At 40.4% G+C, this 25,859-nt stretch overlaps 1 protein-coding gene across 2 annotated transcripts; it reads right to left on the bottom strand.

The window, feature by feature from the left end:
* Nucleotides 1-676: 676 nt before the first annotated feature.
* Nucleotides 677-25,357, bottom strand: itpkb (inositol-trisphosphate 3-kinase B). Of its 2 annotated transcripts, none has more exons than XM_051408581.1 (12): nt 24,792-25,357; nt 19,736-19,907; nt 19,016-19,166; nt 18,178-18,456; nt 16,178-17,173; nt 5,944-6,043; nt 5,481-5,518; nt 5,171-5,346; nt 4,359-4,563; nt 2,530-2,631; nt 1,900-1,971; nt 677-1,157 (listed from the first exon to the last, which is right to left on the bottom strand). In XM_051408581.1, exons 2-12 carry the CDS (start codon nt 19,780-19,782, stop codon nt 948-950), a joined length of 2,376 nt encoding a protein of 791 aa, XP_051264541.1. In that variant the 5' UTR covers nt 19,783-19,907; nt 24,792-25,357; the 3' UTR covers nt 677-947. The 2 variants fall into 2 exon arrangements, with proteins under 2 accessions (XP_051264541.1, XP_051264540.1); XM_051408580.1 differs by having other exon boundaries at nt 19,016-19,169; nt 24,792-25,355.
* Nucleotides 25,358-25,859: the final 502 nt, after the last annotated feature.

Genomic DNA, 25,859 nt, shown 5'->3' with positions numbered 1-25,859 from the left:
TTTCTGTGTATCTAAGGTCTGATATTGCTCACTCCTCTGTGCCATAGAGCTCAATTAAAAACACATCAGGGAGCCACACTTTTAAACTGAGTGACATATTCATTCATTACAATGAACACAGGCAAAGTTGTTGTTCTTTTTGCACCAAATACAATGTGTAAGAAAGAGACCTGCCAAGGGACTGTAGATGCAAATTAGCTTTAAGATGAACTATTATATTCCTGCTTGAATAATGTTTGCTACAAACTACAGTGCCCCGCTGATTTTGAAAATTATGTAGCCTTTTAAAAAAAAAATGAAACCATATATTTTTTATCTACAATATAGTTCTTAATCTTATGTACGTCTTCAGTGGACTGAGACAGACAGGCTGGCAAATATCACCTATACAGACTAACACATTATTGTTTTAGGTCTTCTTATGGGATTTGAGTACAATAACAGCCTTTAATTTGTATATTCAAATTGTTTTGCTTTTAAGTGGAGAATTCTTGCAGTAAAAAGGTATAATGCATCTTTTCACAGCAGACATTGCAACATGTTATAGTAGAAAAAACAAAGTGGGAACAAATAACATGAATGATATTGTGCATGCTGGCTCACAGGGATAGCTTACTGGGAACTGAGGGGTTGTTAATGTTATTCGTTCTGTCTGTGTTTTTCCTGCTATGACAAGTTAAACTGTCTGCTGTGAAAAAGGCCTATTACGGCCTGGTCTTGAGGATATAAGGATCACATCACAATGGGATATGGATGGGGAAGAGCAAGATCCTGAAATCCACTGTACATGAATAGACAGGTTGCATCCATGAATGGATTTGGCCACACACTGTTATGGTATGATGTGGTTTCCATCATGAGAACTGTTAAGGAATCCTTGAGGAAGTCCAAAGTGTTGGAAGAATGAATGGAAGTGGTTGTCGTGTGTCCGAATGTTCGCTCAGACTTCAAGTCTCAGAGTTTACCATGGATGAAATGATGTTCACCAAACTATCAAGTCCAAAAAGGTAACCATCTTCTCTGTTGCCCTCTACCCACGATGCTCGGTGGGTAAGTTCATCCCCTTCAGGAAGAGGCGTGGTTTTCCCAAAGTCGATCATCCAGACTTTGGCCCGTCCTTTGCTGTCGTGAACGAATAACAAAGAGCTGCCAATAACCTGCAGAGCCACAGAAAGACAATGGGATGAATAAGGAGGCAGGAAATAACTACACAACAGTCTTTTCTTTCTTTTTTTTAACTATACATTTGTTTGTGTCCTTCAAAAACATGTCACTTCCTGTTTTGTTACACCAAATTCATGTCTTCTGGTATGTTTATCCGACTGTTGGTGTGTGTGCGCGTGTGTGAGTGTGAAACTGAATGTGTGCATGTGTGGTCTGGGCTGTTGCTGTCCAATTTCCATGACGAGACCTGCTACACCTGTGTGCACACTGGTCTGTGTGCTTTAGTGAGTTAGTGTCACTCAACTACATTTAATTATTAAATCAATAAATTACAATTTGGATGTGCAGTGACACAAAATACACGTGAACCAGGACTGATTCAAGCTATGTGGTACATGTGGTTTGATTAAAGTTAATATAAAGAAAACATGTAAACCCTATCAGGGTGTACTCACTTTACATGCTACTATACAATATATAAACAAATAAACAGTGCAGAAAAAAGCAACAAAGCTAAAAATAACATTGCATCTGCTACATCACACACACACACAGACTTAAAAGGTCAGAATAAAGTTCTCATGCACATTTTCACATGTCTTTGTGTGTAAAGTTTTACTTTCAAACTTAAATGAGTAAACAACTGATAAGATCAGTTTTATGTCAATTCTGTTTGTCTTAGAGCAGCAGCACTGCAGAGACCAGCAGTTTCCATCACTTGACGTGTGTCTTTACCTCATGGGTTTTGAAGAATGGGGAGATCTCCAGAGTTTTTTTGATTTCCTCCAGCCTGGTTAGATAACTGGTCTGGAATAAAAAACACACACAGGCTTTTATATTTTGTTCACCCAGTTCTCCCCACTTCTGATGCTGCCAGATATGTTGTCTGTATTTGAACTGGACTGCTGGTGGAACATTTAACTGCACTCAGTGTGGAGCTTTTATAAGCAATGTTTACAATTAAAACATTGGTGTAGGATTATTTTTGAAAACTAACAGCCTTCAATCATGATGTATTAAAACAAAAACAAGCATACACAAGTACACACTGCTATCAAATACTAACACTGTGCATATGTGTGTAAAGAGGCCCAGGGAGTTCCCTTTTCTTCTGGCCCAGGAAGCTTTGGGTCACATTGTGTATTTGTGTACACTTGGATGGTTTGTGGTGTGTGTGTGTGTGTGTGTGTGTGTGTGTGATTCCCATGGGCTTCAACAACTTTAAATTCCATTCCTCATCTGTTTTTTTGTCCCATACAGTGGTCAAGGCTGTTGACACACACACACACACACAAACCTAAACACACACACACACACACACACACACACACACACACACACACAGTTCACTAGAAACACACTCACCAGTATGTCCTTATTTCCTTTGACGAAGTCGTGGAAGGCTGCAGTAACTTGCTCTCTCGTCTTTGTTTTCTTAAAATCTCTGTTCACTGTCCCGTCCTCCTTCTACAGAGGAGAAAGGAGGAGATGAGAGGGGAGGAGAAAATATATGTTTAGGGATCATGAGGGGAAATAAATGTTTATATGTAGTATATCAACTCTCTGTCTTCATAAACTACAACCTCTAGGATTCTTGTAGAGATGGGAAGGATGGGAAGGGAGGAAGGAGAAGGAGCAGAAGAGAGGCTGGACAAGAAAAGCAGAACAAACAATGAGGGGAGGAAAAGAAGGAAGGAGCACAAGATATTTTTAGAGATTTAGCCTTAAAGCAGGGAAAGGTCTTTGACTTTTAGTTTTACTAACCGCAGCCATATACAGAAACACTTGTTTGAGCTCATGAACTTGTTGTTATTATTCATCTATTTATTATTATTCTCATTATTGTTTATTAATGTATGACCGGTTACTGTAAACTATACACTTTCAGAAAATAGTGAAAAATGGCCACCCCAGTTTCTCAGTGACAAATTCAAATAGCTTTTTTGTCCGCACAACAGTTCAAAACCCAGGTACCAGATACCTGATGAACGTCGTACAGACCGAAATGTCATAAATATAAATAATAAAATAATATTTTTTCAGCAGTAAGCAGTGTTCGGGTGTTTTCAAGTTATTTCCCTGTTGTGGAGTCAAAGTGTAAAGTCTTACAAAAAGGAAATAATCAAGCAAACTAGCATAGCAAAGCATATTACACTTACTCTCTGCCTCTGGTAATAGCAAAGTGGAAGAACTAGTAGTTGTAGTAGCACGAGTAGAAGTAGGAGTGGAACAATAGTAGTAGTGGAACAATTACTGGAGTTGTAGCATTAATATCAGTAGTACACATACAGTAGTAACGGTAGTATAGTAGATTAAATACAGAAGCAGTACCAACAGTGAGAACCAACCACTTGGTTCCGAGTGGAATAAATGAGCTTTTCTTATTCTGCTGGCTGCCAGGCAACAAGGTACTATTTGGAGCCAAAACTATTTTTCCCTTTATGGTTCAGGTCTGAGTACAGCTAGGACTCTCTCTCTCTCTCTCTCTCTCTCTCTCTCTCTCTCTCTCTCTCTCCCACTCTCTCACTCTCGTTCTCTCTCTCTTTCACACATACAGACAGCATACCAAACACTTTCCACATCCATAAGAGCTAACACAATCTATATAATACACAGTTACATAGATATACATTTACAAAAACCTTAACCGCATGAACTGCGCATCCACACTTCTTCTCACACACACACACACACACACACACACACACACACACACACACACACACACACACACTCACACATATCTCTGTTTCTGGGGATAGCCCTCAGTGTCATGGCAACGGACCACCAGGAGGCCGTGAATGTCCTTATATAGCCACAACCCTCAAATAAAGACAGCAGAGACCAAGAGATTTGTGAGTGTGTGTGTGTGTGTGTGTGTGTGTGTGTGTGTGTGTGTGTGTCTGTGGGCGCAATGTCAGTGCCAGATGCTGAGGCATATAGAGCTGCCACGGACAGGCCTCATGTATGACAAAGGAACTCATGCACAAACATATACTTCAGGAAGTTTCTGTTCAAAACAGGAAGTTAGATCATGCCCCTTAAAGGACACACACGCACCCCACACACTAAACACTGGAAGAAAGGAGGGAAGGAAGGCTGCACACACACAAACACACACACACACACACACACACACACACACACACACACACACACACACACACACACACCTATCTCTTTGTGAGTCTTACCTTGACTCCCTCTATCCTAAATCCCAGGGTGGCTGTTGAGCTTATGGTCTCTCTCCACTGCATGTATCTAGGTTTGGTCACCACTTTCTGCTCGCTTTCCTCCGGCGTAGGCGCCTCAGGGTCGACCTCGATCATTTTCTGGTACATGTCGGGTCTCGGAGAGGGCTTCTTACGAGCCTTGGTCAGCTCTTCCTCGAGGTAGGTCCTTAAGCGTGATTAAAAAAAAAAAAAAAACAGGTGGTGGGTGGGTGAAAAAGACATAAGAAGATAAGGTATGTGACAGACAGAGAGGAAGGAGGATGAGGTAGAGAAGGTGTGAAGAAATTCTCTTTCTAAGCAGTATGATGACACAGCTAAACACAGTTGTGCTTAGTTTAATGTAGAGCTTTATGCTGCTTAATGCCTGTTAAAGGATCATTCTTGTAACTTATTTTTGCAGTTTTGGCTGCTATTCTATTCAACTTTGACCTAAAGGACTTGCCATAGTAACACACTTTTCGTGTGCAATGAGGGATTACTATAGACATTTCAGGTGCTCACACTTCGGGTTTTAACTCCAAGTAAAGGGTTAAAAGCCTGGGTTTCTTGCCCTGTCTCACCTTGGTGTAGTGTTGTCGCCCTATTTCCAGATCTAAGCAATTGTTTTTGCCAGTATAATAGTATCATTATCAACAGAAATAATGGCCAAGGCTATGAAAATAACAAATGCAACCCTTGCACATCAAAGAAACACAGAAATAGTTACATGAAAGTCGATGTTTTCTGAAGTTCAGTTCTATCAATTATTTATGTGATGTCATGTGTCTGCTCACCTCACTCCCATCTTACAGTCCATCACACACGGGTAGTCAAACTCTGCCAACAGATCCTCCATCTGGTTGTATTTCTGGCCGTCCTTCTCTACGTCTCCGTGGTAACCAGGGACGTATGGGCGCAGCACATCCCTCATCAGGAGGGACAAACAGCGCTGCTCACAATCACAGTGTTTCTAAAGGACATCAACAACAAGTTATTCTCATTCTATACCCTTGGCTACACTGATTCGGTCAAAGCCAGAATGCATCAAAGCAACTTTCTATGTGACGACAAAGAAGGTGAGTTTGGTGTGAAAGGGAATCTTACTTTTAATATACGGCCGTTGGCTCCCGCCTTGAAGCTCCCTGTAAAAAGAAGCACTTGTGAAGCAGCTGCAGGAAGTAGTAAGATACAATAACTGGGAGCACCAGGGGTCTTCCCAGGGGGACTCCAGAAAAATTGGGAATATTTCACTATTATTTCATTGGCTATAAGTTATATAATATTTATAAGTATAAACTCCCAATGAAAGAATGTATAAGAAGGACTATTCTGTTTCACACTTTTCACTGTTAATCTGTCAATTTGTAGTATAAACAGTTATGGAATAACTAAATCTTATTAGACAGGGATCCCTGAGACTACATCTTATCAATTACAGATCTGTGGCCTGATGTGTATCAATTTGGGGGTCTTATGACACTAAAAAGGTTGATAACCACTGCCCTTGAATCCTGTCTCATTTAATGTTTTTATTCTAATAAACCATGTGATTTGTGTGTCCACATACCTGCGTGCCCAGCCAGTTGTATCCAGGGATATTTCTTCTTGAAGGACATGACAAACGGTGACCAGTGGACCATGTTCTTAATCTTCTTCCAAGACTTGTGCTACAAACACAAACACACACAATATAAGTGATTCAGAATGATATTTCACCATAGTTTATTATGATAGATATTCCTGGTCATTGTTCTAAGATTCATCATCCATAAACATGTTTAAATCAAACTATCATCAATTTTTTTTAATCTTTCTGATTTGCAAACAATTTGGATCCCATTTGAAGACCTAACATATGATGATGATATGCGGCAGAGTTTACCAACTCCATGCAAACTTCCTCAAACATGAACTTGTGCGAGTCTAAATGTTCAGTCCCTCAGGTGGCAGTGTGTAGTCATCTTAAAATCACCCAGGAAACAAGAGAACCAGTAGTAGTAGTTCTCATCTGAAACTTTTGGCTGATCCGGTGCCTTTTGACTGGCTCATTTAATGGCAATGAGCAAAACAAGTCACACACACACACACACACACACACACACACACACACACACACACACACACACACACTGTGGGGCATCCCTGACCCTGGGGGAGCTGTTTTGAATCTGCCTTTGCCGGGTTCTCCCACAGCCTCTCTTTTTCTTCTTTGGCTGTTTTAGAACACTTAAACTAAACTCTGGAGGATCGAGCTGGGGTTTCCCCTGGTAACACACTCGCACGCACTCACACACAGTTTCTCCAAGGGCGCTCCCTGTCCCTGGCAAGGATATACTGAACTGCGGGACTCCTGCCACACACACAAACAAACACACACAAACTCATTCACAAACTGAGACCTATTCTGTCTCCGCCACACAAACACACACAGCAAGTTGAAGTCTAGACTGATTGAAGTCTAGTTCTCCCATATCTCCGGCTCCAGTTTTCTGTCTTTGTGATGGAAAGATTCCTTTCAAATACATCAATATTTAACTGCTGCATGTTAAACTGTATAAAGGTCCCGTATGTTCCCTAACAATAATGTTTACTAGAAACAAGGACAAATATTTGTAAAAAGTAGTAAAGTAAAGTAAAAAGCTACTTTTCCCTGAATAAATAATAAATAAAACCACTCTTGATTTGTCGCTTATGGTTTCCTTAAAAACTAAGCCCCTCTTATCCCTATAAGCCATAATATCCTCCTAATATTATTATGTGCTAATTGGGCTGCATGTTGCAACACCTCACTGAAGCTACAGTATGGTAAATCACACTCTTATTGAGTACAATATTCAAAAGAAAGAATAAAAGTTTTTTATTCCTCCAGCATTACATCAGATGGAAAAACTGCAGATGTCTTGTTCTGTGGGTTTAAACAATGCTTGGCTGTGCAACATTGTGACAGAGTTCCCAGTGGATGCAGCAGAAAAATTTGAAATGTTGTGAGGAGTTTCCCCTTAAAAACACAACAGAAATGCTTCGTACAGCTTTCATAATTTATTGTAACACAAAACAGAGACACTTGAACCCAATTTACACTATAATATATGTCAAATCCACGCTTGAATGATCACAGCTGATCAGTAATTCTTGTGTAAGACAATACTTATGCTGAAATGCCCTATCATACAGTGGGGCAAAAGCTCTCTTCTATTCATGTTAATGGTGTGATCCACACTTGATATTTCCTCTGGTCTGCAAATACCAGTAGAAATAATATTATGTCTACAAATAACCAGGGAAGAGAGTTTAAAGGAGAGGAGAGGAAGGATAAGATAAGAGAGAAGAGGACCATAGAAGGAGATATATAACCCATGTCACATAATCTGGACCTGATGAAAATTCATCAGATGATAGCATGACTATCTTTGGTTAGATGCATGCACGCGCGTACACACACACACACACACACACACACACACACACACACACACACACACTTTCTCATCTCTCTCCCTGTGAAGGATCACATGAGAGGGTTTTCTCTGCACCACTGAATGAGAGAGAAAAAAAACTCACCCCCTACAAAAAGTAAAACACACACACACACACACACACACGTGTGGTGATCACATGGTGGAAACTAACTGCAAGGTGGGTCAGCTGAAATGAGTCTCACACGGAAAGAGGCTTGACCCGGGGATTTCATTCAATTATTAGCATTTGCCGTTTGAAAACCAAGGTTCAGTCATTCTAGAAGTCTTCTGAATTAATTTCTTAGGTACAAATCCTTTTGTGATTCTGTAACCTACTATTATTCTGTTTCAACTTATTCTATAACCAGAATGCTTTCTAATGGAAGTTCAATACAATATAAAATGAGTTGATGGTGGCCTGGAGGCAAAAGGGACTGGGACTTTCCATGTGTTAATGTGTAGGTACGACTAGAAACATATGCACTGCCAGCGTTCCCTGAATAAATAAAGGTTTAAATAATTAAAAAAGGCAAAAAAAACTCAAACAAACACCGGTATTAGCATTTGAATTTGACACATTTCGATCAGCGGACAGATTTCAATCACTGTTTCCAGCTTCTGGTTATAGGAAATAAAATACTGGTGAGGCTTTTTAGACCACCAGAAGGGCACAAATCAGTTAAACTGAATGGTATTCCCCTTCTCAATTTTTCCACCATCTCTAGCCAGTTAGCAAGAGAGCAAGTGTATCAGGCTACAGTTTGGTAAGTAGCCAGGGTCTGCACTTTCTCCGTCAACTCAGACTGTCATCCATCTACCATGTTGCCCACTTACAGCTGGCGTGTGTGTGTGTGTGTGTGTGCACTGTGGAGGGCAAGAAAGAAAAGAGAAAGTCTGGTCTATCTCAAGTGTGAATAATAACAGACGTCACAGTGTGTAGATTTAGGAGGTAGAGACATTAAAATGCAATCAGAGGAGAGGAGGAGGAGAAGTTTGATTTGCCTGCAATAAAAATGAAAAAAGTAATAACTGTTGCCAGCATTATCATTGCTCAGTAAAATCTAGCTCTAAATGTCAAACATCACTAAACAAGGACTAAATCCAGGCGTAAAAGGCATTCTGCAAGCCTGAAATAAAAGTACCTGACGTTGGCTGGTGCGGAGGTGGATGATGGTAATGATAAAGATGGCTCCAACTGACACAACAACACTCCACACTGAATACAACCATGCCGACCACATCATGGCTGATGGGCTTTCTGTCAGCCACGGAGGTGACAACCTGACAAGATCTGTCCACCTCTCCTGAGAAACTCACACCAGCTCTGCCTCTGTCTGCTTTAAAAACTCAGGCTCGAACGCTCCTCTTTAAAAGATTTACACGCGTGTGTCTGTGTGTCTCTGAGTGTGTGCTGTGATAAACAATTGCGAATAATTTGATTGGCAAAACAGAGGGACAAACAATATCTGGACATGCAAATCTGCACTCAGGTCGCAATACAGACGAAGCTAGGTGTGTGTGTGTGTGTGTGTGTGTTTGTGCGTGTGGGCGTGAATGCACGAAGCACAGGGAGAATGTACATTGCTTATTGTGGACAAAGCAAACTAACTCTGTACGTTCACACGTGTTTTTCTATGTGTCTATGTTTGCATTCAGATTTGTGTAAGTGTATGTGTAAATGTTTGTCTTGAGTATGTGCGATAGAAAGATTATGACAGAAGTTACAACACAAGCTAAAATAGCAAAAGGAAACCTAAACAGCAGCTCCCACACACTCGACCACGATGTACCTTCAGCTTGTTACATCTGAGCTTTAATAAAGTAAAAACTAACCATGCACATAAATGCATTTTTAACATTATCTACAGGTGATTTTACATGGATATACTGACAGTGTGTTGCTTAAAAATGAAAGATATTCTTACAATGCTTGAGATACTTTCACAGCTGGCAGATGACAAACGCCTTTTGTGAGAAGATAAAATTTGCATGAAATGTGTCTAAATGTGTGACATGTAGATAATAAATATACAAATAATATATATATATTTATATATATAAATACAAATATCTGCAATTGTAGAAACATTTTGACGATGTGCAATGTGTTTTGTTTTTTACAAATTATTTCAAGGACAAACAATAGGTCAAAGGAAAGACACACTTTTAATTTACTTTTATCACAGTACAGATTCAAAGCAGGAAGCCATGCATGAAAATCAGCTATTCACAATCTTGACCCTGCCTTCACAGCTGAATCCAGCTCGCCAATAAGAGCACAAATGGTTTTCTAGATATCTCTCCTCTTCTAATATACAGAATAGTCTTCTAAGAGATATTTCTACCTTTTCTCTCTTAAATTTGCTGCTGTTCGTTCCTTCCCAGTATAAAACCTAACTTTGACAGACTTACATGATTCATCTAAATAAACAGAAAGCCTTAATTTGGTATTGTCAGTGTCTCTTTTTTTTTTTTTCTCCATATCAGTGCATGCGTTATTTAATTTTTTTTAAATTTCAATCATCAGACACCCACAGGAAAAAATGGGAAAAAGTCCTTAATATGTTTAATGTTTAGACACAGGTCTTGTTATTCCGGCACCTTTGCTTCCTTGGACAATAGCTCATTTCGCTTAAATAAGAAAAACTCAAACTGGAATACAATTCAAGAAGGTGTTTCAATTCTCTCTCTCTCTCTCTCTCTCTCTCTCTCTCTCTCTCTCTGCCTAAAACTTCCCTCAAAGTTGGCCTCTCTGTCTCTCTCTCATCTTTTTCTGGCTCATTGCTCTCCGGCGGTCTCTCCTATCTCTATCCCCAGACCAGTTGGATGACAAGCGGAGAGCAGGAAGAACAGTAAAGTTTCCATTGAGAGAGAGAGAGAGAGAGAGAGAGAAGGAGAGAGAGACAGTGAGAGGAAATGGTAAGAGAAGGAACTTCTTGCAGACAGGAAGTGGGGGGGGGTTGCCGCTTGCCTTAGCGACAGTATTTTCCACATCCGCCGCTGACTACAAACAAAAGAAAGAAAGAAAAAAAAAGGCCTTGCCCTCTGTAAACAACAGAAAGAGCTTAGAGGGAAAAAGAAGCACTGAGGCAAAGAGTTTCTATTGGCCCCTTGATTATTATCTCCAAGAAATGTGCATCAGGTTTTTCAACATCTACAGGTATGTTTTAATGCAGCATACATCTGCATAAGGCAAGTTACTTATTGAACCGTGCAACTGTCAAATGTAGTATTGAAAAGGGTGTTGCTCTAAACAATATGCATATATATATAAAGAAATCTAAAGAGAACTAGGGTTACACAGGGCAACCAGATGTCACTCATTTGCATGCAGGGAGAATTGAAAAGAGAGTGGTGAGAATGGTAAAAAAAAAAACTTGGGGCAAAGGGTAACTCTGGGTTACAAATGTGTAATGTGAAGAAGCAGGGGAAACACTGATGCATGCTGATGTTTTCAACGGAGAAGCACTGAGGAAACAACAAGCCCGATATCGCTCACCACAAGGTCCCCTTGCAGATACAAATATTGCAACTGTCTGAGTCTGCAAAGTTTAGACTGTGAGACACACACACACACACACACACACACACACACACAGACAAAATTAAACTGCAAGGAGTGTGATGCAGGCCAAACGGCGTGCAGTAAATGCTTAGACAGTGCATGATAAATCTCTTAGCAACCAAGGCAGGCCGGTGGAAAAACAGCTTTGCAAAATCGACGGCTACATAAAGGCGAGAACAAGGGACACCTAAAAGAAAAAAAAGTGAGAGATGTTTGTGATGTGGCTGTTCAGTTATGTTGTAACTAAAATACTGTGGTCCAATAAGTAAGACCAAATTGAGGTCACTACGGAACATTACAGAGCACATTTGACTTTAGATCTAGCCTCGGCTCCGAAACACTCAACAAACAAACAGAAGATCTTCTGGGTGTTTCAACAAAAACTTGCAGAATAATCCATAAAAGTCTGTTCATAATAATAGAACAGAACTTAACCAAAACATCTACACAACTTCTATTAATGCTAATATAGCTGTTACATTTAGAAGTGCAACCTGTGGATCTCCAGTCTAGGAGCTATACTATATCTATTCCACTTGTTTCTTAAATCACATCCAGCAGGGTTTCCCCAGTGTGTCTCTGACAGTTCTGAAACCATGTGAGACCACACTTCACTTCTTCTTCACACTGGATCCAATACTAAATACTCTGTCAGACCAAAATGTCAACTTCAGTAACTGCGGGTCGACCTGACTCCTCCACGGCTGGGGCAACTCGAATGCGCACATGCCTGCACTGAACCTTGCTACCAGAAACCTCACACAGAAACACCAAATAAAGAACTGACCGGTGTTTCCCCTCTCACAGTAAATCAAGTAGGTCCTCTGTAACACACACACACACTAAATGGACACACACCCATATACTTAGACTCTCTTGTCACATACACACACACACACACATACAGCTGTGAGAGGGAAACTCGGTTTGACGTCACATGGCTGCTAGGCAACCGGCCGCCGTGGTAGTGAAGATTTTCCACTGCAGTACAAACACAGTGTGTGTGTGCGTGTCTCAGAGTGTGTATAATGTGTGTGCTGATATTTTGTGTCGACCCACTTGAGTTACAGTTCAGGACATAAAAATGAGTCCAGCCCACTGCATAAAAAATAATCTCTATTTTTGGTTTCGGAGACAAGGTTTGATTCACGTTCAAACAAGCAGAGGTTCAGATTAATGTTTGGGTCAGTGTGTGACAGTCTGCATTTCGAAGGGTCATAGAAAAAGGGATGTGAGTCAGTATGACATACGCTACAGTGTTTGTGAGGGGAAAAAAAATTCTGTGTGAATACAGTATTGGGTTGTTCTGCAAAGTGCAACTAGAAAAAGTGTTGTGTGTACAGAGGGCGTGTCAGTGCAGGCATATTTGAGCGTGTGTTTTAATGTTGAGCAGTATGGGTGCAGTCTTCATTCTAAAAGAAACATCTGTTTACATAACGGATGCAACTTTTCAAGAACCACAGGGGTATCCAAGTGTGTCCAAAATTGTAATGCAACCCAAGCTTTACTTACAGTACAAACAGCATGAGTAACAACACAACTTCTGCATCACTCATAGTATTCGTAAGTCCTGCCTCACTTCCGCTCTACTATTGGTTCTGCTCCACTAGCATTAGCTTCTTTAAGTTTAAACACATCTAACCTTAATTTTGACAATCAGTTTGTCGGGGTTGCAGCTAACAATCAATCAAACTGATATTTTAGACTATAAAATGTCAAAAAAGCTACTAACAATTACCCAGAGCCCAAGGTGATGACTTCAAATCACATGTTGTTGTCAGTACAACAGTCTATTCACAGAGACATTCGTTTTATTGTGGCATAAAACAGAGAAGAGCAGTGAATCTACATATCTGAGAGGCAGAACAAACTGCAAATGTTTAGCATCCAAATCCAAAATGAGTTGGAGACTGATAGTTGGTTGCCTAATTGTTAAACTAATGAAATGAGGTGATTTGATTTTATTAGCAAGTACTACTCACAGCATTGTGAGTAGAAATAAATCCCATGAGTCTTGGTGTTTATTGGTGATTTGCACATCATCTTTAGTTTTAATACTATTTGGTCAGCTGTTGATAACATGGTCATTTTGTAACCTAACATTCCTTATTGATCCTACAATTGCAAGACCCCTTAGGATTTATCTACAGCTGTTTAGTTTTAAAATATTCTGATGGGTGCCAAGCGGATAAAGGTAAATTACACAGAAAAGCTAACAACTGGGTGTCCCCTCATAACTCTGCTGTTGGCATATTCTTCTCTTTTCATTTCCCCGGAACAACAGAACATCCACAGAAATGTTTAAGAAAGAAAAATACAGATGCCAATCTACTGCAGATGCCCTTTTGGTGCCAATTTATTAGAACTATGAAAACACTGACAGCACATATGTGCCTTCTAACCTTGGAGAGATGCCCAACAGTCAAAAGATCAGGCAAACAGAGTCTATATATGGCTCTGTTCAGATTCCAGCCTCTACCAGTTAAGCATACACTCTTACAAATGACTTGATATAATCCCAAAGCTAATGACCATAACAAAGCAGATGTGTTTGACTGTGTTTAGAGCTCCTCAATAGAAAATATAAACCTATAACTGATAAATGTATTCTGCAGAAAGCACTGGTCTTATACTTTTTTATTTTTCACCATACACATTTATTTTCTATCTTTCTATGCAACCTTAGTGTGTATATAGCAGTACCAGAGCTACACATCTGTGCATTTCCACGTACATCTTTAAATCTGGGTCTGATGTTCATCATATGACAAATAAAGTCAGGTTCCTTTTGTAAGAAATAGCCGTAAGAAGGGGAGATATGTTTCCCTTAATGTCAGTTTAAGACAACATGGATAATATACAGTAAATATTGTCCAATGTTTCCTTTCTTGCTCTCTTTCTTTTGTCTCTTTCTGACAGTCTTACTGTCAAGCTCACTCTGTTCTTCTCTCTATCTTCCCTTCTCAGTATCACTCCTCTTCTCTCTGTCTCCCTCTCCTCTTTCCTACATACCTCCCACACAAGCAAGCGTGCTTTATGTGTATCTGCATGTTTGCCTTTTGCACACATACACCAGGTTTCCTTAAACCACGGGAACTGTGACAGGCAACAAGACAGGAACATGAATAACCTGCAAGTCTGACACCTCTGTGCTACAATAGAGCAGACTTTTACTAGTAACTTTAAACCTAAAACTATCCATCAGTCAGCTGTAGCGGCAGACAGGAGCTTCTGTCTTCTTTGCCAGGATAAAGGAAAACAAAATGAGCGGAAATATGCAAAGAGCAATACAAGCACTATTCAAATCCATCAGCCAAATTCATTTAAACAAATTGTTTGTAATCCATGTAAGTGGGAGAGCTGGGACATTGGTTTAAGGATAGGTCATGCAATTAAATATGTGCAAGAAAACAGCATCCATCACACATACTCAGTCTCATAAATATTGCCTTGGGTTTTGAAAGTAGACACATAGTAGATAGTAGATCAACTGATTATGAGTACTTTCCTTCTTAAGCCACAAACCCCAAAAAGAACAAAGATTTTGTAATGTCAAGTCCTGAAAAGGGGGACAGTTTTTGGGACTGGTACATTGTTTATAAGAAAATCAGTTACACAATCCTTCGTTAAATCGTGTTTCAAAGCAGAAGTGAGATGGCCTCGTGAACTTATCCTGGCTACAAATACAAACACATCCACCCACCCACCTACACACACACAAACCCAAACAGGCCTCAGCCTCCTCTTTGAATGCCGTCCAAATGCAGGCGAAGACTAAGTGTGTGTGACTGGCAAATTCTCTTGCTTTCCCTCTTTTTATCACCCATGCTCTCTCTCACACACACACACACACACACACACACACACACCCTCACATTACCCACACACTAAAAACACACCTACACACACATACACAGGTCGGGGCACAGAGCTAGCTTTGTTACTGTGAATGTCAACCATTACTCAGGCAGAGAGCTCAGGCCAATTTGACACAGGAGCACCCAGCAACATGCACAGGCACATTCAAACACACACAACATACACAAACACTGACATACACACATTTTGAGGTGCAATTCTTAACAAAGACTCACACCACGACCAGATCTGGCAGGATAAGTTGCAAACTAATCAGTTCTGCACGAGCTATGTTTTACTTTTTTTTTTTTTAAATATCACGGTGCCGAGAGGTCTTTTTTTCACAAATGTGAATGTGTGTTCCTGTCTGTATTTCTATACAGTTAAACTTGCTATAAAAATTAAGCTGTACAATGTATCAGCTAAAAACTATGATATAATGGAATAAATTAATGAAATTTGAGTTAAATGTTAACATTAGCATGTCAGTATGTTCACAATGACAGTCCTTACATACTGATGTTTATTCAGGTATGTTTACCATGTTCACCATCTTAGTTTAACGTGTCAGCACTATATGAAATTATTTGGGGATTACCAAAGTCAGTAGGCTTCATCTTCTGGGGACCATGAATGTCTGGACAAAATTTCATGGCAATCCATCTGACAGTTGTTAAAAGAAATATTAAGAAACCTACCAACAAACCAACATTGGCATTCCATGAGCCATAGCAAGGCTGAGGAAGTGACACAGCATTTTCTTTACTTTCCCATATATGTGGATGATATATGGAAATCCCGGCCAATGCAGTTTCCAAAGGTCATTGCCATTTAAAACTACAAAAGTCTATTGAATCTCAAGCAGGCTGTAGATACAGGCACACTCTAACAGACTTACACTCTCACTTGTCTCTACTTACCGCTTTCTGTTTAGAACTGAGGAGTGCCGGGTTGAGAAGCTGCTCTCCTTTCTCCGTATCACTGGAAACATCCTCCTCCGACTCTTCCCAAGACGAGGAGAAACCAGCCGAGGAGGCAGAGGAGGATGACAGCTTCCTGAGGGAGCGGGTGGAGGAGTTCGAACCAGGGACAGGGCTAGAGCTGGGGCTAGGGGTGCAGCATAGTCCCTGGTCTGAGCCAGGGCCTTCAGAAGTTTGAGGCTGGCTTTCCAAACCATGGTCAGTTATTATGACTGCAGGGATGGAGGGAGGGATGGAGGCAGAGTGGTTTGAGGTGTGATTGGTGATGTCCAGCAAAGAAGGAGAGCTCTCACTGCTTTGTGCCCGAGGACAAGCAGGGGTTTCCGGGTTAACCTCCAACCTCTTTGCCTCTGTCTGGAGCGGCATCTCAAGACACAACCGGTCCACTTTCTCATCTCTCACTTCTCTCTCTGTCCATTCTCTTTCGTCTCCCCACATTTGTGTGTTTTCTACCTCCCCTCCGCCTTTTTCTCCCTCCATTTCCCTCAGTCTTTCTCCCTCTGTTTTCTCTCTGTCTGTGGTTGCATCAGGGTTTAATGCCTCAAGGGAACCCGGAATGACAAACGGTCCATCTAAACAGGGAGTTTGCATTGTTGCTCCTAAATGGCGTCCATTTTGACCAATCATTGTCTCGTTCTCAGTGTTTGTTTTAGTAGCACTGCTGTCCATCTCACCTTCATCCTTCCCTCCTTCTCTCCTTTCTCCTCCCATTGTTTCTTCTTCCCTCTCGCTTCCATTCTGAACAACAGGGGGAACTTTACTCTCTTGTGGGTGGGTCATTGGGCATTCAAGGACTGTGTTTTGCTGGCTGGGATGAGAGGGGGTTTCGCTTGTCGATCGTCTTGGAGACCGAGGGCTGCGCTGGAGCTCACTGTTAAGCACCTGGGCGCGAATTCCGGAAATGTGCGCCTCAAAAATGCCAACTTTTCCCCTGACCTGAAAGACAGAGAGAAAATAAAGGTCTAAACGTAGCTACAGTTTCGTTTCCTTGGTCTAACTGTAGAGACGTTTACTTTGATGCATTTTTTCATGTTTGGTTTAGGCTGCTTATCATTTCACAGGTGCACTGGTATCACCAAAAACCTTCACCTGATGTAAGACAGATAAACTGACATGACAAAAAATGACAAAATATCACCATAATATACTACCAATATTAAGAAAATAAAAAATAAATTAGCCATGACTCATTTTTCTCATGTTTTCCCATTTTGGCATTAAACAGACTGTCTTGAAAAATGAACTGTTGGCAAGCTACAAATTCCATGTGTGACTGTCTGCAGTTTCAATCTGAGAACAAATGTAGGTTGGCTTCCAATAAATACAAAGAAGACATGAAATGAAATGAAAATAAATCAAATATGAAACAAAAATGTAACTAATAAACAGCTTATGTAAACCCCTGCTTAAGTAATACAGTATTGTAATGCACTATACTGTATACTGATTATCAAATTGAAATTCCAAATAATCTGTATTGATACTAAACCCTTTAGTTTAATTAATACATGTTTAATTACAGTTTAAAAGTACAAATAGTCAGTCAGGATAGGAAAATGAGAACCTCTCCTCTACGATGAAAATATCAAATTAAAAGCCCTTTCCCAGACTGGTAAGTAATGTTTTCCAGATTTCCTATGTGGTTTACTCTCTTTTCCTTGTTTTCTGCTCAGCTCTCAAAGCTCGAGTAACTGTTGCATTTTGGCACCAACACAGCTGGGGGAGAGCAGTTCTTACTGGCATTGTTCTGACTAGCTCAACAAATCAAAATAAAGTAGTAAATCTTTCAGAGTTTGAATACATTGCTCTATATTTTCTAATGACTGCATTCCTAGATCAAGACAGAACAATGTAGCCAGTAAGACAGAGACATAAAAGACACAGAGGAAGACAGAGACGCAGTTAAACAGACAAAGAAGAGGAGGCACATGTAAAATCACCTCGACGTTCTGCAGCTCTCTGTGTATCTGCAGCAGCTGTGCCTGGCGTCTCCTGTCCTCTCGCTTCTCTCCTCCTCCCGTCTCACCTCCCCTCTCCTCCTGCCCTTCTCCTTCCCCTCTCTCCTCACCGCCGGGTGAGCTCAGTCGTCGGACCCGCTGGCCCACATTGACTCCTAGGAGCTCCGGGCTTCGCGGGGAGGGGGAACGAGCACGAGGGGTGGGGCTGGGGGAGAGCGAAGGGGGGAAGACAAAGGTTCGACCCAGGGTTCTAGGGCTTGTCTACATGGAGACATACAAGACGGGATTAGGGGCACTCAAAAATACCTCACTTATATCAACTGATGTTAATATACCAGCTACAATGACGACCTTCAGTTATTGACTCCTCCTTATTTTTCCAGTTAATTTTGTATTTTCTGTAAAGGTTACATACCGTAAATGAGATCTAAAACATTAATATAGCGGCAGACAACTGTATGCAGCAGATATAGTGGAGTAATGGTGTCCTGAGCAGAGAATGACTTCACACTCCCTTTGCCTGTGTTGTTATCCCAGCATGTCTGCGATTTGTTTACAAAGCCAGTCTGGCCATGTGTGCGTGTTAGAGCATATAAGTCTCCGCGTGTACAACTGAGGAGAGAGACTGAAACTGCTGTCGGTGAATTAAGGATTTACTTTAACCAAACTAGAGTTGGTGGTTGTTAGAACTGTGGAAAGACTTTTTTAATTTGTTTCTGTCCACTTTGTATGAAGTTAGGATGTTACCATGATCTGCAAGGTAATAGTGTTTTCAGATCTAGCTCTCTCAGGTTGGATGTGATGTGTGGATCTGAGTTACCTTAGGACTGGTCGGGCTGTAGAGTGCTCCCCCACCCAGTAACTGACAGTAGGTGCTCCGATCTGGAACCGGCAGCACAGGTCGACCCACTGGACTAGTTCTAGCTGCAGACGTGGTACTAGAGGAGCCTGGCTGGGTGTGAAACTGATTACTGCTGCAGAGAGGAGAGGAGAGGAGAGGAGAGGGTTGGTTGGTCTGAAAGGCTAACCTATCATAGAAATAAGAGTGTTACATTTTGTTTTTCTTTACAGAACAAATACACCTAAAAATATCACTACTGTATATATGAAAAACTTCTAACAAACAACATGTTTAAACATTAGGACTGAAAAGTAATTACATAGATAAGGTAGGTCATCTGAGTAGAAACCAATCATTACATCCATTACAACATGTATTCATAGCTTCTAAAACATACTCTGGACATATAAAGGAACAGAGAAATTGTTACCCAGATAGAGGGATATTTCATGCATCCCACCAAGTGATTAGCAAAGTTTTCATGGAAATCAACATGTTGGGCAGCGGGATGACTTCATAAATAGTTCTGTAACGTATTAAAAAGTAATCTTACCAGTCCAGTCTAACAGCTTTCTTAGCTGCAACAAACCACACTGACCAAACATGTTTTAAGTATGCATTTCCTCTCCAGAAAAATGCTGCAGTCTTACAAACAAACAAGAAAAACGTGACGTACACTATCAAACAAAAAATCCTGACCTGTTCATGACTCCGAGGCCGTTCAGGTTCAGGGCAGAGGCTGCCATCCCCGCGGCCAGGCCAGGGGTTTTGAGTGCTGGGTACACATCTGATAATCTCCCCTGAAGCTGCAGGGAGGTTTGGAGAACAGCTTTCAGTGTTTCCTCTGCATTCAGTCAGCAGCGGCAGCACACTGCAAGGCAGAAAAAAGAGAGTAAGATCAGGAAAGTTAATTTAACTGTATCTAACCTCTCTATTTATTAAACATCAAGTAGGAATGTGTCAAGTATTGCAATGAAAAACATTCCTCAAGAGGAAAAATTGAAATGAAAGCCCTTTTCAAAAAGGACAGACAGTGGAAGTTCAATTTTCCATTCCTGGAAAGCCATCCCTAACTGCGTCATGGACAAAGAAGATTATTCATGTAGTCGTGTTGTTAACTCAAAATAAATGATATCATTGTTCATGCTGGGAATAAAACTAAATAGAGAAAAATAACAGATATAGAAATTAATGTTGGAAGAAAACAAGAAAGGGACAAGTTCCACTCAGTGGAAATAATTTGCCTTTTTCCTGTTAATGTTTCATAGAAGCTGAGATTTGTATATTGCTCATTTGAATCAGACAGCTGTTTTATTACAGAGTACAATCTTTTTTTTCCATGCCAATTGTTTTCCACCTCTCCGAACTAAGTCTGCCTGACACCTAGCTCCACACTGTTTGTTTGAAATTGGCTTCAGCCTAAAAATAAAATAACTTTAAGGTAACATTCTTTCAGGGAGAAAATGAGGGAGGCACATGGAAAAGGGCAGAAAGATGGAGATATAGAGAAACAAGCAGAGAGGGAGAACGAGAAAGGGCAGGAGGCAGAGAGAGAGAGAGAGAGAGAGAGAGAGAGAGAGAGAGAGAGGCAAACACAGATAAAAAGTGGCAGCAGAATTAAACACAGAAGGAGAAAGAAAGCTAGAGAGTGGGAAAAGATAGAGAAAAGGCAACAGCTCAGCTGTGGAATCTCCTCAATTTGAAGTGACGCAGATAAAGATGTGTAGACACCAAGAGTTGCTGATCACTTCTTTTTTGCTGCGATAGACGGACAGAGTGTTCACTATAGCACGTTTTTGGTCAAAATAATCAAGATTGTTTCAAGAAACTGTAAGTTATTGTCTGTCCACAATATATTTTTTGCCATGATAAATATTACTATATATTATCAGTTGGAAAATTAGGTGATTGTCTTGAAACAGGCTTGTCATTACGAGACAGAATCAAAAACATGATTTGACTGTGTCCTCTGGATCATTTGATCTGAAACTTGTTAAGTTTGATTTAAATAAAAAAAATTTGAACTTGCCTTTCTATTTTAGCTGTGCAACGGTGCAAGGATCTAGTACCCTTCAGGAACCAAAACCAGTCATTTTAGCATTGGAATCAAGACAGTCGGGAGGTGAGTTGCAGGAAGGGAAAGTACTCTAGAATCCGCTATTTGCAGGGTGAATTAGATGAACACATTCATCATTTTAGTGCTTTATGTGGTCTTTTTAAATACTAACAGTAATGATACCCACAAAGCCACGTTGTACTTAATTCGGACAGATGAGTGATTATCCAGAGCTGCCTGACTTACAATCTGCTTTGTATAACACGTTGAGAAAAGCACAAGCAAAACAGTACTGGTGTGCAGAACTGTGAGCAATGAGACTAGACTACAGGCAATAATTATCGTTAATTTCATGCCAAGTGATCACCTAATAAGAGAGTAGTCAGTAAAATATTTACTGGCAGTGAAATGTGTTATGCAGAGTAGCACAGCCTAACATTTTTTCAAGCCAGAACTGTCAACAAAGTTAAACTGAAGCCCCAACGTACAGAGAACAAATCCTTTTCAGTCCAGTTCTGGGGCTCATTCAAGCACACTGGTATTCTGGACATGTGCTGAGCTGCCAAAAACTGCCTTGGGATGTGTTTTGATTCCAGATAGGTTCAGGATAAGACATCAGGTCATGAACAACGAGGGTAAACATGGGATTTCCTTGTTGGTTGAGTGACGCAGTTCGAGAGAGGCAGGAAACAATCTGAATGGCTTGTGACTCGAGTAGCTTACTAACCACCAATGCAGCATTTTTTCACACTGTATAATCACTTCTCTCAGTTTATTGGACACTAACAGCCACTAAGTTCCAGTGAAAACGACACAATTCAGGCCCCGGAGCAGATAAAGTGGGTTTGAGAGAGAGAAAGAGGGAGGAAAGTAGACAGTGCAGGATGGGGACTGAAAGAGGAGCTTGGAAGGAAAGAGAGGTGTTTACAGGCTATTTTGGTTTAGTTGTCTGTTCTGAATCTTTCATGCAGAAGTAGTGGATTTACTTTCTGTGAGACGGCTCAGTTGCTGTAATGAAGCGGCACTGGGCACTAGGAAACATTTTCACACTGCATGTTTCACACGGTTAGCTGCTTCCCAAATACTTTTTTTTCTCTTTTCTCTTTGTACTAAAGGACAGCTCCAGATTCTCTGAATTCGTTGTGAATTGTGCTCGTCAAAAGGTCCTGTTTCCCCACAGCGATCATCAGTTTAATCGGATCATATATGAATAAGTAGAAAAAAGTCTTGTATTATAAACCCTGGGCAGATTCAATAGTAGGTAAAGTTGTTTCACAGGAGAATAGGCCTTAACAGTAGGACTATAACACCCATTGCACCCTAAGTGGCATAAAACCAACATCTTGGGAGAAAGCAAAAAAGAAAGTCATTAGACAAGGCAATAATACAGCACATGTTTTGTCTCCTCAATCCCAGCCAGAGACCCACTTGTCTCACCTCCCTGACAGATAATGTTGTCCAAAAAGATACATATGTCTACAGAAAATATGCAAGACTGTCTATGTTGACATTCCAGACACGTTAAGATATCACATTACTATCAATTAACAACAGCCACGAAGCAGCACAGTGAAGCAAACCATGACCCTGACCATGAGTTCGTATCGTGCTCATGCGCCACGATTAGCGTGAGCCTCCAAAACAGGCAACCGCAATAAAAAGGGATAAAAACCAGAAACAAATGCTTTGTTGTTGTGATGACTCTGGTATAGCAGCACATGTAAACTACCTCAGACTGTGTTTCAGAGCTGCTTAGTGTCAGATTGAGTGGGACTGTGTGAGTATTCAAACTGTCCACTTGCCTACACAAGTGGGCAATAAACCTACATACAGTGCGCTAAAAGCAACTCAGCTGATAAAAAGTTTAGAAGATGCTGATGATTATTATTCCTTGTAAATTTACATAAGCAGATGGTAGGTTGATGATACAATACAATAATATGCCATCAGATATTTTCACATACTCACACACAATCCATTTTATAGCTCTGGGCGTGTTCATTGTGGGCAATGTTAACCACGATGTATCAATGAGAAGTATTAATCTATGGAAATATTAGATTTTTATCTAAAATTTGCAGATTCTGAGATTATGCAACTTTAACCAACTAGATCAGCCAAAAACAAACATTCCTATCTGCTTATTTATACATAAACAGTTCCTCAATAGAATGTCTGGAAACTTCATTATATCACAATATATATCAATATCACATCTAAAATAAATTAATATCGCCCACTACTCGCAGAAGGGATACTCAAAGCTTGGACCCCCACATAAAGCTTAATGGTTCCCAGAGGAGGAAAAGGCCTCAAGAAGGCCTTAAAGGAAATCCAAACAAAATCAAGAAAAACCTAGACGTGCAACAAATAGCTGATTAATCGATCAGTTGAGTGAGTAATCATCAACTATTGATTGATAATTGATTATTTGTTAAAGCAAAGATACCAAACTCTTCTGTCTTCTCCTGTATGAGCAGTGTTCTCTTGTGTCAATGTTTATATATTTGCGTTTTGGACAGTTTACAAGCTGACGTTTGAACACGTTTAGACTAATGTTATGAGCATTTTCTTTATTTTTTTAACTAATTTATGGCATTTTATTAACAATGAATTGACAAAATAATGGGCACATGAATCAGTGATTAAATTCATTGGTTGCAGCCCAAGAAATAACTTCTAATCTAATGCTAATTGAGTAATGCTAATATAATGCAAATGTTAGGTTTAGAGCTGCAACGATCCACGATTAATCGATTAGTTGTCACCCAATAAATTAATCGGCAACTACTTTGATAATCGATTAACTGTTTTGAGTCATTTTTTAAGAAAAAAAGTCAAAATTTTCTAATTTTAACTTTAATATATCAATGAATATTTTTGGGGAATATTTGAGACGTCGCTACGAGCTTGTCTGACATTTTATAAACCAAACCACTAACAGATTATCTGAGAAACTAATGGACAATAAAAATAATTGTTGCAGCCCCAGTTGGCTTCCTACAGCTGGTCCCACTTAGGATCTGGTTGCAAACTCAAAAAATGCTAATGTTAATCCCAGAGTCTGACAAATATCCAGTGAAATCTGTGATCCCCTCCAGATCTCCTTTTAATCATTTGATGTAAAGAACATTCATATGTCTGCTGTTGATTAGCTGAGGGGCAAATGTGTGCACAATCTGGAAAAACTTGAGTTTCAGTTATTCGAGTTGTAGTTCTTCAGCATAACTTTTGTTACATGCAGTTGTTGAAAGCTTAATATAAAAGGATGTGATAAGGTATTTGAAATTATTCTGTGTTAATAAATTCAACAATGTCTTGGCTGAGAATGAGTCAACAGTATTGCTGCGCATCATTAGAAAGCAGTTAAACATGCATGCATCTGTAATCACAAAACACTGATTAAGGGGGAAACTGACAAAAAAAGACTCAATAAGACTAAAATATTTTTAGCTAATTAACATTTTTTAAATTAAAAATAAGGATATATTTGCTTTTAAACTACTGAAATAGATTGGTTTCCCCATTTCCCCACTTACTAAAAGGATGACTAGGCCTGTAACCCTGTCCACTTTCACTGTTACCCCCCGCCCCCCGCACTAGAGCTGGTGGTATTAAACTGTAATAAACTCTCTCCAACAGCAATAATCTCCTCAGATGGAGGTCCTGACAATGACAGCAGGCCCTGTGTTATCTTACCTCTGCGCTGTCCTCTTCAAGGCTTCTCCGGGACACTTTTATTGGTCTGAGTGATATTACAGCCAGATACCAATAGTAATGAACAGAGGATGACTCTCCTCTGTCTGCGTGTCTGACACTAGAAACACACACAACATGCAAAGATGCGGCTCCTCGTGCACCAGAACAACTTAGTATCTGCTCTCCCCTCTGTCTCTCTCTCTCTCTCTCTCTCTCTCTGTTTTTGGCTTCTTCCACACACACGAACTAGTTTCGACGCTGCCGCCGGGTCCTCTCTCTCGCTTCTTCACCTTTTTCACCAAAAAAAAATCCTCCTCCTCCTCCTCCTCCACAGAAGAGGCTTTCAAAATGTCTTTCTCTTCCAGCAGTGTTTTCTCTCTGGCTCTATTTTTTTTAGGAAAACTTCAAAGCACTTCGTACCGACCAGTGGAATCCTCTCTCACAGTTTTCTCTCAGGATAAATAGTTTTTCTGGGGAGGTTTTCTGTTGTCATGCGTGCAGCTCGACACCTCTGTGTTCGTAGTAAAGCGCTGTTTGTCTGAGTGTGTGAAGCCGGAAGCGACAAGACAGCCTCTCTCTCTCTCTCTCTCTCTCTCTCTCTCTCTCTCTCTCTCTCTGTGAGGGTGTGTGTGTGTGTGTGTGTGTTCACTGGAAGGATAAAAAACTGAAAAGCTGTGCGCGCGCTCGTTTGTAGCCAAGCCAGTTTGTACGCGCACGTGCAGTGCGGGGAAACCCTCTCATAAATATAAAGTGTGCGTGCACACTAACGCGCGAGTAACACTCAACCAGACAGAACAACGGTGAGTTAGCTAGAACCAAAAGTGAAATACTACTGAAATTTCCTATTAATAGCGAAACAGAGTAGCTTCCATACTTCTCAGGGAGACAGGTAGATACGCTTTCCCATCTAATTCTCGTCAGTCTTTATTTATAATAATTAGGGTTGAAGTAGCTACACGGGTCTAGATTGTTCTATTCAAGTAAAGTCCACTTGAGTAAGCGTACATAAGTAGGTTGTTATCAGTAAAATGCCCTTTAAAGTATCAAAAAGTACTCCTTTTACATAAT

Source organism: Dicentrarchus labrax, unplaced genomic scaffold, assembly GCF_905237075.1.
Source record: "Dicentrarchus labrax unplaced genomic scaffold, dlabrax2021, whole genome shotgun sequence".
Taxonomy (NCBI): Eukaryota; Metazoa; Chordata; class Actinopteri; family Moronidae; genus Dicentrarchus; species Dicentrarchus labrax.
This window is presented reverse-complemented; position numbering and strand designations above follow the sequence as displayed.